At 46.4% G+C, this 15,375-nt stretch overlaps 1 protein-coding gene across 2 annotated transcripts in view; it reads left to right on the plus strand.

Annotated features, from left to right (window-relative positions):
* Positions 1–15,375, plus strand: part of kuz (zinc-dependent metalloprotease kuz) — a 67,522-nt gene that overhangs the window by 20,601 nt on the left and 31,546 nt on the right. For both annotated transcript variants that reach the window (XM_077668297.1, XM_077668298.1), the window contains exons 3-8: positions 564–685; positions 1,093–1,352; positions 5,920–6,264; positions 9,843–10,038; positions 13,490–13,674; positions 14,904–15,081. In XM_077668297.1, the coding sequence (XP_077524423.1) occupies positions 564–685; positions 1,093–1,352; positions 5,920–6,264; positions 9,843–10,038; positions 13,490–13,674; positions 14,904–15,081 (1,286 nt within the window). The remainder of the gene's footprint in view (positions 1–563; positions 686–1,092; positions 1,353–5,919; positions 6,265–9,842; positions 10,039–13,489; positions 13,675–14,903; positions 15,082–15,375) is intronic.

Below are 15,375 nucleotides of genomic sequence, written 5' to 3' on the forward strand. Positions count from 1 at the left end.
TTCGGCCATAGATAAAAATCCATGATCATCATCGAATGCAGTGCATACCGTATTTTGGCCAAAACTGTTTGTCAACTGCCGAATGAAAACCAGCCTCCTGTTATCGTGTAATTTAGGCAGTGGCACTGTGACAAAATCTGCTTTTTTAAGTTACATTTCCACCTGTTTTTCTGGTCCATTTTTTCTGGCAGGTCCTTAACGTGAGCTTTCACCAGTTATGCATTAAGAGCAACATGTTCAGTTCATATGCAACATCTGCCTTGGGACTTCTTTCATGAAGATTTTTTTTCATTAAGGCAGTATATTCTACGAGTCTGTGTTGTTAGGGTCAGTGATGTATAATTTTCAAAGTGCAGATTAGTTTGTCCAGTCTCTCTCCTTTTATGCTGTGAATCGTGTTTTTGTTTCATTATATGCAGTGCTGACTGAACACTGCATTCACTAGAAATTTCTAAAGCTCAGTGGCATGTGCATTATTGTGTCACGGTGCTCACTGACACTGATTTTGGTCCACATGTGGGCTTGTTGAATACAGCAGTGTATGCTTGACCTCTATTTTTCAGACATTTTCACTTGAGACTAAAACGTGACACATCAGTATTCAGCAATGACCTTGTGATAGAAGCTCACGACAGGACACCGCTGGACGTAGACCTGTCGCATATTTACTCTGGGCATTTAGTAGGTGAGTGTTGAAAAACTTTGTGGTATCTTGTTCCAGCCTGGGAACTTCCATTCGTCTTCTCGATTGTGGTTACTCATGTGATTTTTCATGCAAGATGACACAAAGGTTCCTGTTGCACTGCTGAGACTACTTCCACGTGTAGTGCATAGATTAACTTTTAAAACCCTCAAATTACATCTCATGAAAGGCATCGAAAATGAGTTTTTGCCTGGGGCACAAACACCCTTTTTTGCTGTAAATGTAATGCAAGAAAACTGCAATAGGGGCAGCTAATATAGAGATCAAAGGGAGAATTGTAACAACTTTGCTTGCTCTGAAAAGAGTACTGACATTTCCAGGTGCCGTCGTTAATTCAACCTTCAGTTCAGGGACCTGTGTATTGATTTGGTTGTTCTCTCACTTTGCAGGAGAGCCAACGAGTCATGTGTTTGGGGCCCTCCACAGTGGCGTCTTTGAGGGACGCATTGAGACAGCAGGGGGCCACTACTATGCAGAGCGGTCTGACAAGTACTTCAGCGAGGGCAAGCCGTACCACTCGATCATGTACGCAGCCCATGACGTTGAGCTGCCAGACCACGAGAACAACACACAGCCGGGGTGTGGCATCACTGAAGATGTGCGGCAGTGGATGGACAGGGTTGCCAACAGCGCTGTGCAGGACACTGCCGTAAGTTGTCTTGGAAAATGTGCCTTGTTGAGGTCACTACAGAATGAAAAACGTGAAGGCCTGTGACCTCAATGTGTACACAAAGGTCGTGTTATGGAAAGATTTCCTTTGGAAAGGCTTTTGACAATCACAAATTAGCAGGAGCAGTGGAATGAAACATCACAAAAGGAATTAATGGTGGGGTCTGCTTCTTATGGTTAGGAGTTCGGTGTTGCATAATGTCAAGTGCTTTTTGGAAAAAACAGCGCCAAAAGACACGGACGTAGAAGGAACAGACACCGCAAGTACTGACTCGCAACTGATTGTTTATTCACAAAATGCAGCATAGGTACATACTCACAAATAATAAAAGATTAGAAATCAATGAGGTATGTCTAGATAAGACAATATCTAGGCCTGCCTTTCGTGCAGGACAACTCATGGGTCACTGACACATGTTTGCTCGTTCTTGATACGATAGGACTCTGACACCTCCCTTGTTATATGATTAGGATGCCGAAACAAAATTGTGGAAACAAAATTGTGGTTTGGCCAAAGGCCCACACCCACGGCATTCTGTACAGTGCTTTGCTAGATTTTAAGAAGGCGGTTTTTTCAACAATAGGTTATGCTCCTGCAACCGTACATTTAAGCACCAGCCAGTTTGTCTGATATGCGGAATTTTGCAGAGCACCACTTTTCCATAAGTGACGTACTGGTTTACATGGGTCACTGCACATCCCCGCCGCACATCTCGCTTGCACATCCCAGCATGCTTGCAAGGCTGAAAAATAGAGCAGCATGCGGTCATCTCGCGACTGCCACTTTTTGTCCGAACTGTCACGTAACATCAGAGACTCACAAATTCACACTTGCAAGTTGTGCAGGTTGTGTGACATTCGTTAGACTGGTCGCCCGTTAGCAGATTTTCCAACCTTCTAAGGCCTGTTTCACGTGCTGTGACTAGAACGAAAATAGTCGGCCTAGTCGGTGACGCTGCAGTGAGATTTTTGGTCAGTGCTTTCACATGCAGCATGTACCCAGTGAATTAGGTCGAAGGGACAGGCAAGGTCGCTTAATGTTTGCATAGGCAACCCATGATTAAACGTGACAGAAATGCTACTCGGAATGTGTTGGATGATGTTATGAACAGCGTACTTTTAGATGCGAAGCAATATTATGCATGTTTTGATTGGAATAAACAGTTTTGCTTCCACCGCGGCAACAGTTCTCACGTGACCCCGTGTTGCACGCTGTCTCGGCGCTCCTCATCGGTCAGTCGCAGAGCGAACGCAAAGGCGCTGCGACTAAATACCAACTGGACGGAACTCGATCGCAAGCCATCTGCGGCTAGACCGACGGCCCTCCCCAATGCAGACCGACAGAATTCGCAGCGTTGAAGGCGAAAATCTCATGCATGTGAAATGGGCCTTAGTCGCAAACTGCTAAACCAATGAGTGTACTTTTTGGTGATATACTGTTTTGATAATGGACCGGCATCAACTTCAAGCATGGTTTCAATCTTCACTTGAAATGTTTTAGCGCAGTAATTATTACAGACGAATGACATTTCTAAGGCACGAGGCACTACACCATGGCATGCTGCATAGGCATAACTATGGGTGACCTCTACAACAATCATATGAAATGTGACACAGAGGGCACAAAACTGAGACAAAGTTCGCAGCATATAAGACAGCGAAAGCTCCACTTTGTTTTGAGCACATCATGGTTTTGTACACAGCATGGCTTCAGAGTGCCAAATACTCTGCGATGCACATGATCAGCCTGATGTGATTCACACTATCTCTGCACTGGTGGCGTTTTTCATTGCTGAGCAACAAAGCACACAACTGGAGCGGTCAAGGTCAGTGACTACCAACAGCGGTTGGGTACAAACCTTGGAAGTTGTAATTGCTGCTGCTATGTTCCCGCTAACACAGAGGGACCCACCCACACACTCATTCACCTCAGTGATAGTTCACCTGTCCTCTCAGGCCTTGCTCGCCTGACAATGACAATGACAGAATGACGAAACTGTCATTTTCAGCCTCACCTGATTGGTCGAAATCCCGGAGGCGTATGTCAGTTCGGTTGCAACTGTGAGAGGCAGCAGGATGTCGTTGCATTGTGGTTGCTACAGCGAAGCGTCCAGCAGAGCTATTGCTGTTTTCCGAAAAATGGAACGCTGTGTGCATCAGATGCCACAGTAAAGAGTTAATCAAAAGCTGCTTCATTCACCCAGTTGACAAAAAAATAAAAACTTTTTTTTGCATCATAAAGGCCGAAGGAGTGCTTAAAAAAGAAAATATTGTATGCAACTACGCATGGCTTTGTAGTGACAGATGGCAGCTGCTGCAGCCGTCGATCACTGATGGTAAATAAAATACCACTATAGTCAGATGCAACTTAAGTTGTGGTGAAGCTCCGGCCACATTCAGGACTGCCGCACAGAATTCCTCCACGACAAAAAGAGTAGTCCGTTGTTGAGATTTTTGTTGTTAGCTAAATACAAGAAAAAAAATTGTAAGCTCTAGAGTTTTGATACTTGGCTTGGTTAATATAGCCGGACATTAAAAAGCTGATTTCATTTACTGTTGGAACTGACCAGCGGAGTAATACAAGGCACCGCGGCATGGCACAGTGTTAGCAACTGCCGGTTTTTTAAGTTGGATCCTACTACTATAGCTTGTTCTCTCAGCATGGCATTTTATATTTATCTTTAGGAAAAAAATGGAGCAGAGAGGAGAATTTGTGGCATTCACTCACTCGCTGCACAATCACGCTCCCTGCCGTGCTGAACCATCTGGAGTAAATAGATAAAAGGGATGAGCTAAACAAACCTTGTAGCTGTGTTTCTCTTAATCTATGCATTTGGGAGGCTTTGCAGACGAAGTTTGCAGAGGTTCACCATGACGCATGCCCATTATTGCCAGTAAACTAACTTGAAAGCTAACTCTCGAGATCAGTGCAGTCAACAACAGCACCGCGGCTATCGAGAGTCATAAAGGAGGCTGAAAAACTACCTGTGGCATGTCGAACACGTCGGTGTAGTGGCACGTCGCTGGTGATTGACCATCTGTGTACCTGATGAGCAAGGTAGCGCTGCCAGACATTGTACATGATCATGATTCAGGATGCTCCAACAGCTAATAGAGATTTCTAGAATAGCAAATGCATGTTTACACATAGTAAATACAAGCATTTTGTGGAACACTGTGCTTTGTTACATCATTCATTGTACGCAAACGTAGACATGACAATAATTTCGGTGATAGTGGCGCCATGTGCTTTGCATGAAGTGAACAATTTCTGCAACAAACTGGTGCTTGTTAGGCCTAGGAGGTACCGAACCGTCCAATAAAATAAAAAATTAGGCCAGATTTATTGTCCATACAGTTTGTTATAGACAAGATAAGAAGCGAAAACCCTGTACCCAGTTTATAGAGAGTTGACATGACGAAAAATGCAGTAACACCGACGAGTTCACTCCGAAGAGAGCCTCTGCTTCAGAGTGCACAGCCATGTTGGCTTTTGTCTCATTGCGGTCCTTGAGCATGAACTATGGAGCGTACGCTGTGTTGGTGACATCATCTGGTTTCTTCGACAGTTTTCGCTGCTTTCAAGCCGCCACATCCTCTTTCAGCATTTTTAACCGATCAGGTGTTGCCGGTGGGGCTGATTATGATGGTTTCGATTATGAGACACACTCGTAGTGCAGGCCCATCATCCGAAGAGACAGCACAGCTTCACGGGCGTGTTGCCCGGTTGGCCGTGTGCCCTGGCCACCCAGGTGTGGCAGCACATAGTTTGAATTATCAGTCGCTGAACAGATTTGCATTTGAATTTACATGCCACGTTTTACAAAGACACCAATGGAGCATGTATGGACCAAATCATAAAGTTAGAATTATCCAGAAATTGGAATTAATGAAGTTTCAGTTAGCAAGCTTTCATTGTATGTGCACTTAACCTTGGATGTAATGAACCTCCATGGTTTGTAACATTGGCAACAAGGGATACTTGAGGCGAGGGCAGAGTCTGCTACTGAGGGCAATGAGACTGGGCAGAGAGGGGGGACGTGGGAAGAGGTGCATACCTCCAACTCCTCGCCCCACAAGTGGCGGCACCATGTGTGCTGTAGTGGAAATGGCAGCGGCTGCTGTCGCAGTCACATTACCAACGCAGTTGTGAGATAAAAGCTTGCATGCTCTTCATTTGGCGGCTATGCTTTTTGCACTGTCCTGCTGCAACATGGCACATGTTTTGCATAGTAAAGTTTGCATTACCAAATAACTTAATAAATGTGTCTTAAATTTATACAATGCATGATCAGTACCCTGAAAATTTTGGCATTGCTTTTGTCTCTCAACTCTTTTTATCTCTAAACATTTAGGACTTCACTGCTAATATTAGCTGGATGGGATCACATTTATTTGCATCTTGCTTTTATTCCCGCTGCGAAACCTGCATGTAACCAAAACCTGCATGTGACAAAAGTCACGAGCTTTTGAGAGCTTCACTGTAACCAGGTTTAACTTGCAAGTCTACCATTTGGTTGTTTTTTTTTTCTTTTGGCTGTGCTCAGGAAAGCATCCAGAGCAAGCCTCGGCGGTCAGTCCGCTCTCCTTCGGAGGCAGAGGACCAGCAGCACCACAATGCAGAGGCGCCGCAGGCCAAGTACCTGCGGTCGGCCAGCAACCTGCACCTTGGGGCCAGCAGCTACCTGCCCAAGCGACGCGTCTGCAACCTGTTTGTGCAGACCGACACCTATCTGTGGGACCACATCATGAGCACGGGCAGGGACCCCGTGAAGGCCCGTGAAGAGATCTCCTCCCTGATTGCCCAGCACGTTGAGGCGGCCAGCCGCATCTACCGGAGCACAAACTTCAATGGCATCCGGGACATCAAGTTTGCCGTGCAGAGGATACGGGTGCGTGCTATTTGCAGTCTTTTTTTTTTTTTTTCTGGTAACAGCACACAAGACCTTGGGAGTGGTGCAACGGGAAGAGATATGCCCCTGTGTGCTTTACCGTAAAAACCTGCATATAATTCAGACCCGCATATGATATGAGGTGTAATTTGGTGATAGTAAAAACGGAAAAAAAAGTTTTCATCCGTGTATAATGCGAGGCAGACAGCTCGAAGACATTCCAGAAGTCGTGAAAGCTAAACATCCTCTGATTATTTGTGTATGCCGGCGCGGTGGATACGATGCATGTAGCACAGGCGGAAAATATCTGGCAGATACAAATCGGGCGCCGCGCTCGCGCCTACTCATGTCCTGCGCCACAAGCATGCGCAGACTGGTGCCGGCATTCGCGCGGGCGCACACGCTTCGGAAGTGTCTGTAGTCGGTGCTTTAGTGATCGTCATCGTTGAGTGTACTGTCTTCCGAAAAGCCCTTGTCAGAGATATCTTTCCACAGAAACACATCTTTGGTACCGTTGGGCGTGTTTGATATCCTGCATTTCTTGAAATTACAACCGGTGAGCTCCTCCGGAATGCTACCCCTAGCATCTGCCATCCAACTGCACACATGGCATGGCTAGAGAGTCCTGTGTCCGGCAGCAGTAACTGCAGGCTCTCCCTACCGCATCTCCCTACAGCATGTAACAGCGCTTGATGCTGTACCGATGCTTTTGGCAGCTACGATTACTTTGCTTTTAAAAGCAGCCAAGGACTGCTTTCGTGAGTCATGTGCAATCACAGAATAATAATGAATTTGCTGCTTCATCATTTGCTGTGAGCATGTCTTGAGTCGTGACGGTTTTCTGTACTCTCATTTGACATCAGAACTAATGGAAACTGAAGGTGAAAAATAACGCTTTGAAAAATTGCGGCATATATCTTCACCAGTTCTCTTTCTCTTGCTCTTAAGGCCCTGTGCATTGCTGCTACAAAAAAAGAAACATGACCCAAAAACTGGGTGCCTGTGCTCATTTAAGGGGGGCGCTGCAGGTCTTAGGAAATTGGGTTTTGAGGAAAGGAAATTGTGCAGTAATTGTCTCACATCTTGGTGGACAGGTGGACACCTGAACCATGAGGCAGCCACCATAAGAGAAGGGAGGAAAGTGGGAGTGAAAGAAGAAAGGAAGAAAGAGGTGCCATCTGGAGGGCTCTGGAACAATTTTGACTACCTGGGGATTTTAACATGCACTAACATCGCACAGAACATGGGCGCCTTTTTGCATTTCGCCTCCATCGAAACGCGGCCGCCTCGGCCAGGTTCGAACCCGGAAACACCAGCTCAGTAGCCGTGCACCCTAGCCACTGAGCCACCGCGGTGGGTCAGATGTGAGTCTTAAACTATTTTTTTTTATTTATGGTATGATCCTACCATAAGTACCATGAAAGTGCTTATTTACATAGAGTCCAAATTCGAAAATATATTTTGAATAGCTCACCAGAATTTGATTTGTAAGGAGTTTTGTGGTTTTAATCGGGCTGTTCGTTACCAGCCATTTGCAAAAAAAGAAATCTATAATTTATTAGAAATATTTACGGTAGTGCATCACCCAAGAAGCACTTTGTGGAGTAATGCTGTTTTTACACTTGCCTCAGTGAAAATGCTTTGGTAAAAAATTCTATGAATGGAGTGTGCAGAATGAGTTGGCTGGCAATATAGGAAAGCACATAATTAAAATTTAGGAATAATCTTAAAAGCAGTAAAAATATATCACCACACAGCTATACTCTTCCTGAATAAATTAATAGCAAGGTCATTTCAATTGCCCAAGGCAAACCAGAGAAAAAGTATGTAAAGGCAGAAAGTGTATTGGTAAAATCATGAGCACAGAGACTTAAGTCGGTGTGCGCTTTGTGGGGTTGGATTGGGGGAGATAAATACGTTCTCCCCGCTTAATTGCAGCTGACACTGTTCAAAGCCGCCAGACCCCACCCCGTGATCGCGTGCGCTACTGAGCGCTCGCCAACCACGGCGGGCCTTGCTCTGAGGGAACAAAAAAACGACACACTGGCTGACACAAACAAGGCATTTATTGCTACAGCAACAATAACACCAGCTAGCATCAAAACACGCTGAGGAATCGAGGTCATCCGACTCACCAGCAAGGTTACAAGGGAATGTCGCCCACGCTAGGGCAAGGATACTTCGAGGCCGGACGGGACAAGATATGGGAGCAAGTCTCCCCGCCACTTCCTCGTCCCGCTGCCAAGAGCGGAGTCTTGTGTGAAACGTCCGCTCGCGCCGACGATCCCAGCCGAAGAGCCTGATGCTGTCAGCTAAGACCCGTGCACTCGTGCTCAAGCAGTCTCTGTGGCGCCCGCTCTCCCTTGTTAGTTACTTTAACTAACCAGGGAATGCGCCCCTCGCTTGAGACAATGCTGGTGCATCGCGGGAAAGCCTACACAGCGGACTGCAGAGCAGATCCCCACTGCTTACGATGCCATCTTGGAAAGTGTGAAATGAAAGGGCGTGAAACAAGCTTTCAAATGAAAGAAAAACTGCACCGGTTGGAGAACAGTTTTGGGATTGCAATCGCATAAATTGGGACGTTGTGAAGTGGAAGCCAGCAGTTCGTTTTTCAGCCTTGCGATTCTATCCACACTCAAATGATCCCAAAGTGAAAATAAAAAGAATATTCTTTCTTTTTTTTTTCACATTGGGATCATTTGAGTGTGGATATTTGCAGAGATATAGTTTAAAGTATATTTTGTGCAGAAAACTGTTTTCCTAAAAATGACTTTTTGCTGTTTTTTTGCGACCTCAATACCCACATCCCCTCTTAAGCCTGAGCCTGAAAATTTGAATTAAGGCTTTCAGTTGGGTCCAACTTACTTGAAAACTTGCGTGATCTCTGTTCTTGAAGATGGGTATCAGTTGTTCTTTTGGCTGACACACTGGCTACTTTGTGTTTAAGCTAATGTGCTGACTTGGTGTGTAAAGTATGTGGTCAGTGGCGTTTTCTCATATTCTGCTGTGTTCTTTCCTGGAGCCATGGAGGGCACAAAGCCGGCACCTATTTATTGGATCGCTCGTCAGAATACTACCTATGATTAGGGTGCACACAGCCACAGCTGGTGTACTGGCACATAATTTTCAGATTTCATGCGATTATCCTCATTTTTCTGTCTTAGTTTTTGTTTATTTTCATTAGAAGACTGGCAGAAACACCCAGAGATTTATGAATGCCTAATTGACACCTGAGCCCTGGAGGCAGTATTGAAAATGTTTGTTGATTAGTTCTTCTCAGCTAAGTTTGCCACCTGCCAACTTAAACAGGCGGCACTGAGGTTGGAGCGAAACTGAGGATAAGGCTAATATGAGCTAATGCTTCAAAACAAGTCAGTCACATGATCATCAGCAGAGGTCCATTTTGTTCACTTGAGAAGGTAACAACTCACTCAAGATGTAATGACCCATTCTGTATATACCATTTCAGGGCTTGCATCACACTGTGCCATATGTATTTGTGGTTGACGCCAGAGCCAGGAAGAGTAATAGCCTAGACAGGGGCTCCATATTTACCAGACATTCTTCTTTTACAGATCAATGACACCTCAGCATGTTATGAAGATAGAAACCGTCGGACAAATCCATTCTGTGCGGGCAACCTGGACGCCTCCAACTTCTTGAACCTCAACTCCCTGTCCAACCATGACGATTTCTGCCTGGCCTATGTGTGGACCTTCAGAGATTTCCAGCATGGCACCTTGGGCCTGGCCTGGGTGGCCTCAGTCAATGGTGGGTTTTGGGATCCTATTTGTAGTTCTGGCAGTTTTAAATGATGTAGTTAGCATAGTAAAGAAATGCGTAATTGTTGTCTGTAGTTTTTCTATGCCCTCTGTTGAGGGACAGAGACTTAGTCCCCTACAAATTAAAAGAGCGCGATGCGGACGAATCGAACAGGCCGGGAACCAGGAATCAACTATTTTATTCTACTCCACACGTGGCCCCTTGTAGCCAGAGCAAGCGCATGTCACGAGCCGAGGCGGCGCAGCACTGCTGATGGTGATAGTGCCATTACACCCTCTTTTAACTCGCCAGTGCTCTATTTTTTTCTGGGAGGCCCGCTGAAAGTAACATTGGTTTGTCGCACAATGCTGGGAAGCTTTGTGATTGCAGCATGCCGAAAGAATTCATTGATGGTCTGTACTGTGAAAACATGCTACCGAGGTTGTAGTTGTGAACATCACTCCTTGCTATTATGTCTTGCTCAGAAATTTTATATTAATCTCATGCTCTGTTTGAGTAAAGGTAATGCTTTCGCCAGTGTTATCACCAATTGGGTTGTTATCTTACTGCTCCTCTTTCACTGACATTCTCTTGCAAGGAAGATGGTTTTGCCACAGAGCAGTAATAACTGCGTCCAGTGCCATACTTGCTCATGTAATGAACCCCCCCCCCCCCCCCCCCTTTTTTTGTTTTTTAAGACTACTTCAGTTTGGGGGAGGATTCATTATATGGGGCGAAAAAAGTGTCTACAGATTTTTTTTTCTTAAGAGACGCCGCAGCGGCTCAGTGTTTAGAGAGAGCGCTCGGCTACTGAGCCGGAGTTCCCGTGTTCGAACCCGGCCGCAGGGGCCACGTTTTGGCGGAGGCGAAACACAAAGACGCCTGTGTGTTGTGTGATGTCGGCACATGGGTGGACAAAATTGTTCTGGAGCCCTCCACTACTACACCTCTTTCTCTCGTTCTTCTTTCACTCCCACCTTCCTCCCTTCTCTTATGGGGCACAGGTTCAGGTGTCCACCCAGATGTGAGACAATTACTGCGCCATTTCGTTTCCTCTAAAACCAGAAACGAATTTTCAAAATTTAATATCACTGTGTAGATGAGAAAATTGCAGTTAAAACCTTACCTTTGTTATAAAAAGACGTGTGATGTATGTGAATCAAAAATTCATTTTTATTCGCAACTTGCTCTTAGCCAGTTGTTGGTCTTGCTATCCGATTCCGAGCTGTCATTTCTGTCGCTGACCATTTCTTGGTAGTCATCGACCCCACAGTGCATTGTATTGAGTGCCATCCAGGCAGTTTGAGATGCCAGTTTTCTTAAAACTGCACATTATCGTGGCGCAGGCAATTGCACTCCATGCCTGCAGGATCTATCGGCAAAGCTTGTCGATGGTCAGCCTTTTTATCATGCCTGCCGGAATCTGGTCGTGGTTCCCCTCGGTCATCCACTCTGTGTAGAACTACCGCACATTGTCCTTGAAGATCTTGTTCACGGACACGTCAATAGGCTGCTGCACTGACGTCGGGCCATCCAGGACCACAGTGAGGCCCATATGCATCTCTTGCACTCGGCAGTGGGCACCCTTCACGAGATGGCTTTGGAAACTGTCCTTGATGAGCAGCAACGGCAGGAGGAAAGCCGCTAGTCGCCATCCCCAGACTGTTTGAGCCAGTCAGCCATCAATTCTGCCGACATCCACCTTTATCTCAGCACGAATGTGGATAACAGCGGGAAGAGTGCCCTTTGGAAGCATCTTCCTATTGAAGATGACGAACACTGGCAGGTTCCTGCCATCCACCGTTATCGCCAACATCACAGTGCACCGTTGCTTCTCGGCAGCCGGCGTCTTCACGTGCACACTTCTGGCAGCTTTCACCTCCACAGTGCTACTTCAGGGCATGTCAAAGTTCAGAGCTGCTTGGCCCGTGTTGCCAATTTGCGTGAGCAAGAATTTCTTCTGCTGGATCCGAATGACAAAACAGTGAAAATCATAGATTTTCACCTCGCAGTCTGCCGGCAGCTGTTGGCATAACGTTGTGCACCTTCTGAGGCACCGCCTGTTCTGATGCATTAAGCACGTTTTCCAACTACTGCTGACCTTATAATCACTTGCAGGAGCGCTGTGGCTTTTTGCAGAGGCTGGCACATGGTTGTGGATCAGCTCGTGCGCAGCCTGCACTGTTGACCCTTTTTGTGTAGCTGAGAACTTCATCTATGTGAGGAAACTTGCCTTGGGTCAGTCGTCGAAATGCACGGCAGTCTTTCTTCATAGCTCTAAGCTCGTCCTCATGTTTTCTGCGTTAGTCCATTGTCATTTGGTCAACAATGAAATGTCATTCAGTGGCACTGATGGCATGCCGTAACCCATGCTTTGCAACCTTCAGTTTGAAACCAGCCTTGTAACTGAAGTAATGACCCATTACACGACACACAGTGCATATTTAGCACCCCAAAAATAAAGAAAAGGTCGTGCCACGGCATCCAAGCAGCAACGAAAAAGTCATGTTGAAATAGCGAGTTGCCGAGTGATAGCCAAGTGCGTTGTCTTTACTTTGTTGTGCCACCACCATTATAAGCAAGGTTTGTTTTTCATTTGACAAATGGCAGTCAGCAGCGTGCATCAACAACCGAAGTCTTCAGGTCCCAACACATAGAGTCTGTCTGTCTGTTGCTGCCAGGAAGAAAGAAAGGAAAGTGCACAGGCCTGCTCACTGGCTCAAGACGAGCCACAATCGCTACCACGTGCAGATAGAAGGAGAGGTGAAAGAGGGAATAGAAAGACAGGGTAGTAAAGGCGCGCTAAAGACAAGGCCGATCTCGGAGGCAGTGCAATACCAGGCCAACCGGTGGCGGGAGTGAAGCATCCTTCAAACGCTCCACCACATTTCCAAAAATAAGTCCAACTTGAACCCGTAACAGATACTCTACGGGTCCGGACAATCGCTCCTACACAAAGAGGAAGCATATAGCCCTCATATAGCTGTTAAGCGATGCGCCACTGTCCTGCAATGGCAGGTGCCTTAAGCGGCAGGCCTTAATTCTGCGACCCAGGTTGCTCTTCCCAAGCGACCAATCATTGATTAAACTGCCACGTGCCACGGTGGTCAGTTCGCTCACTATCCGGTAGGCAGGTTGTGATGACGCTGCAAGTTCACATGACCTAGGTGGCCCACCTGCCTCCTAGGTTGCTCTCTGGGGATCGCCTGCCAGAGCAGTGCCAGTGATTTTTTGCTCACAATGCAACACCGGATTTTCTTCATAACATGGCCTTTGACACTGGCGCGTTAAAATTGGTTGTCAACTGTACTTAGTATCATGTTGTGCATCATGAGCTAATTCACCGTATGAGAACCCGATTGTGATGGTCTGTTGCGAAGGAGTTTATTCATCTCAGGTGGTCTGTGTTTGAGTGAAACAACAGGATTTTTTATGACTGCAATTTTCTCCTTGTTGGCAGGTGCTTCTGGTGGAATCTGCGAGAAGTACAAAACTTACTCTGAAAACATCAATGGCAAGTCGGAGAATGTCAAGCGCAGTCTCAACACAGGCATTATAACGTTCCTCAATCATAACGCCAAAATTCCACTGAAGGTTTCCGAAATCACCTTTGCCCATGAGATTGGCCACAACTTTGGCTCGCCTGTGAGTATCTCGCCTTTTGCACATTAGCCATTGCTTTCCGTGCCATGCCCTCTGCCTGCCCCCAGGGAAAAAAAATAAAGCTGATAGCTCGGTTACCACTTTGCAGTGCAAATTTCATCAACAGCTCAATTCAGTGGCCAGGAACTTGCAGCTGTCCTTGTAAAACTGCAACGTGTGCACTCAATGCTGAGCTGAAGTTTGTTGAAAGCCCAGTTTTCGGTAATGCACTTTAGCTGTGCCTTTGCACTGTTCTGCTGTAGTGTGTTAACTGGCTCAGTGGCGCAGTTTGGTGAGCTTTGTTTTTTTATGCCTGCAGTCATATAAATGCTGCTGCATGCATTTACTCACGGCACTGATTGTTTCACTGGGACTTTTTAGCAAATCTTCACTAGGTTTGTTTAAAATGAGCTAGCTGAAGGCTGTTGCCAGTTTCATGGCGAAAAGTATGTGTTAAAGAACCTTGCCATCACAAATTCTTTGTTTTCCTTATTGTTAATACTTCGGAAGAGTGGTTGTAATTTGGAGAGGAAGAAATGAGGTTTCGGCATTTGCAGTTGTGGTAGCATCATTTTTCAGTATGCAAAGGAAGTTGAAAGGAGAGTGCGACATGTGGTGCTCCGGCCCTAAGCCATCTGAACAATGCATGTGGAAAGTAGTTGGCAGGTGCCATGCTCTGATCCCCAGTGCTGAAGGTGCTGTTGTGATGACCCTTGCCTCTTGACTTAGTAATGATGGAGCAAAGGTGTGAACAGGGACAGGAATGCCTTGACGACCATAGTATGTAACCACAACTGTGGCGATCAGTCGAACATGTTTAATGGAAGTGTGCAGGGAAGCAGCCCAAGAGACATATCACCACTTCATCCTGTGCAGTCATCCACTTCCACTGCATTGCAGCATGCATTGCAGCGGTGGACTTTTAAAACAGGTGTTCTCCCTGGATGGATATAATTCACTTGGCGCGCTCAACTTGAGTAAGCATTAGGTTTCCATAAGGGAGCTCTGCAAGGATGCATAACCTTAGTAGCCCAGGAGAGAGGCGAGGTTTTTAGTTTTGCTGTAGTGTTTGGTGTGATTGCATTGAATCTTCTTTTGAAAACATGCTAAGCAAAGAACTATTTGTGTGTGCTGGCCTTTCCAAATTACCCTCCTTGGCCACCTCAGTGTAACTGTTCTTGGAAATGTGCACCACAAGCTAGGTGATCACAGCTGTCCCATGTTCTGCGCAGCACGACTACCCACCAGAGTGCGTGCCAGGAGGAACTTTTGGCAACTATATAATGTACGCCAGTGCCACCCAGGGCCACCAGGCCAACAACCAGCGCTTCTCGCCCTGCAGCATCCGCAACATCTCGGCCGTGCTGTCGGCAATCTTGCGCGGGGAGCAGAAGGAGAACTGCTTCCAGGGTAACTGGCTTCTCTGTGACCCACTGTGGAAGAGCTGCTTTATCTTCTCATACTCTGGCCTAGAACAGGCTGTCACTTGACAAGATCAGTGCATGGCTATTGAAGCCATGGGGTGGGCGAAGGTACCAGAAAGGGTGCAGCAAAATGTTTTTGTCCAAACCTTGGCAGTTTTGATGGGGGCAAAATGGGAATGCTATCATTCGCTGGGCAATGCCAATGGAGGTTAATGAGCCTCAGGTGGTCAAAATCTATCCCAACCTCTCCACTGCTGTGCCCCAAACGCAGCCCCTCTGC

The sequence above is a fragment of the Amblyomma americanum genome, chromosome 6, assembly GCF_052857255.1.
Source record: "Amblyomma americanum isolate KBUSLIRL-KWMA chromosome 6, ASM5285725v1, whole genome shotgun sequence".
Lineage (NCBI taxonomy): Eukaryota > Metazoa > Arthropoda > Arachnida > Ixodida > Ixodidae > Amblyomma > Amblyomma americanum.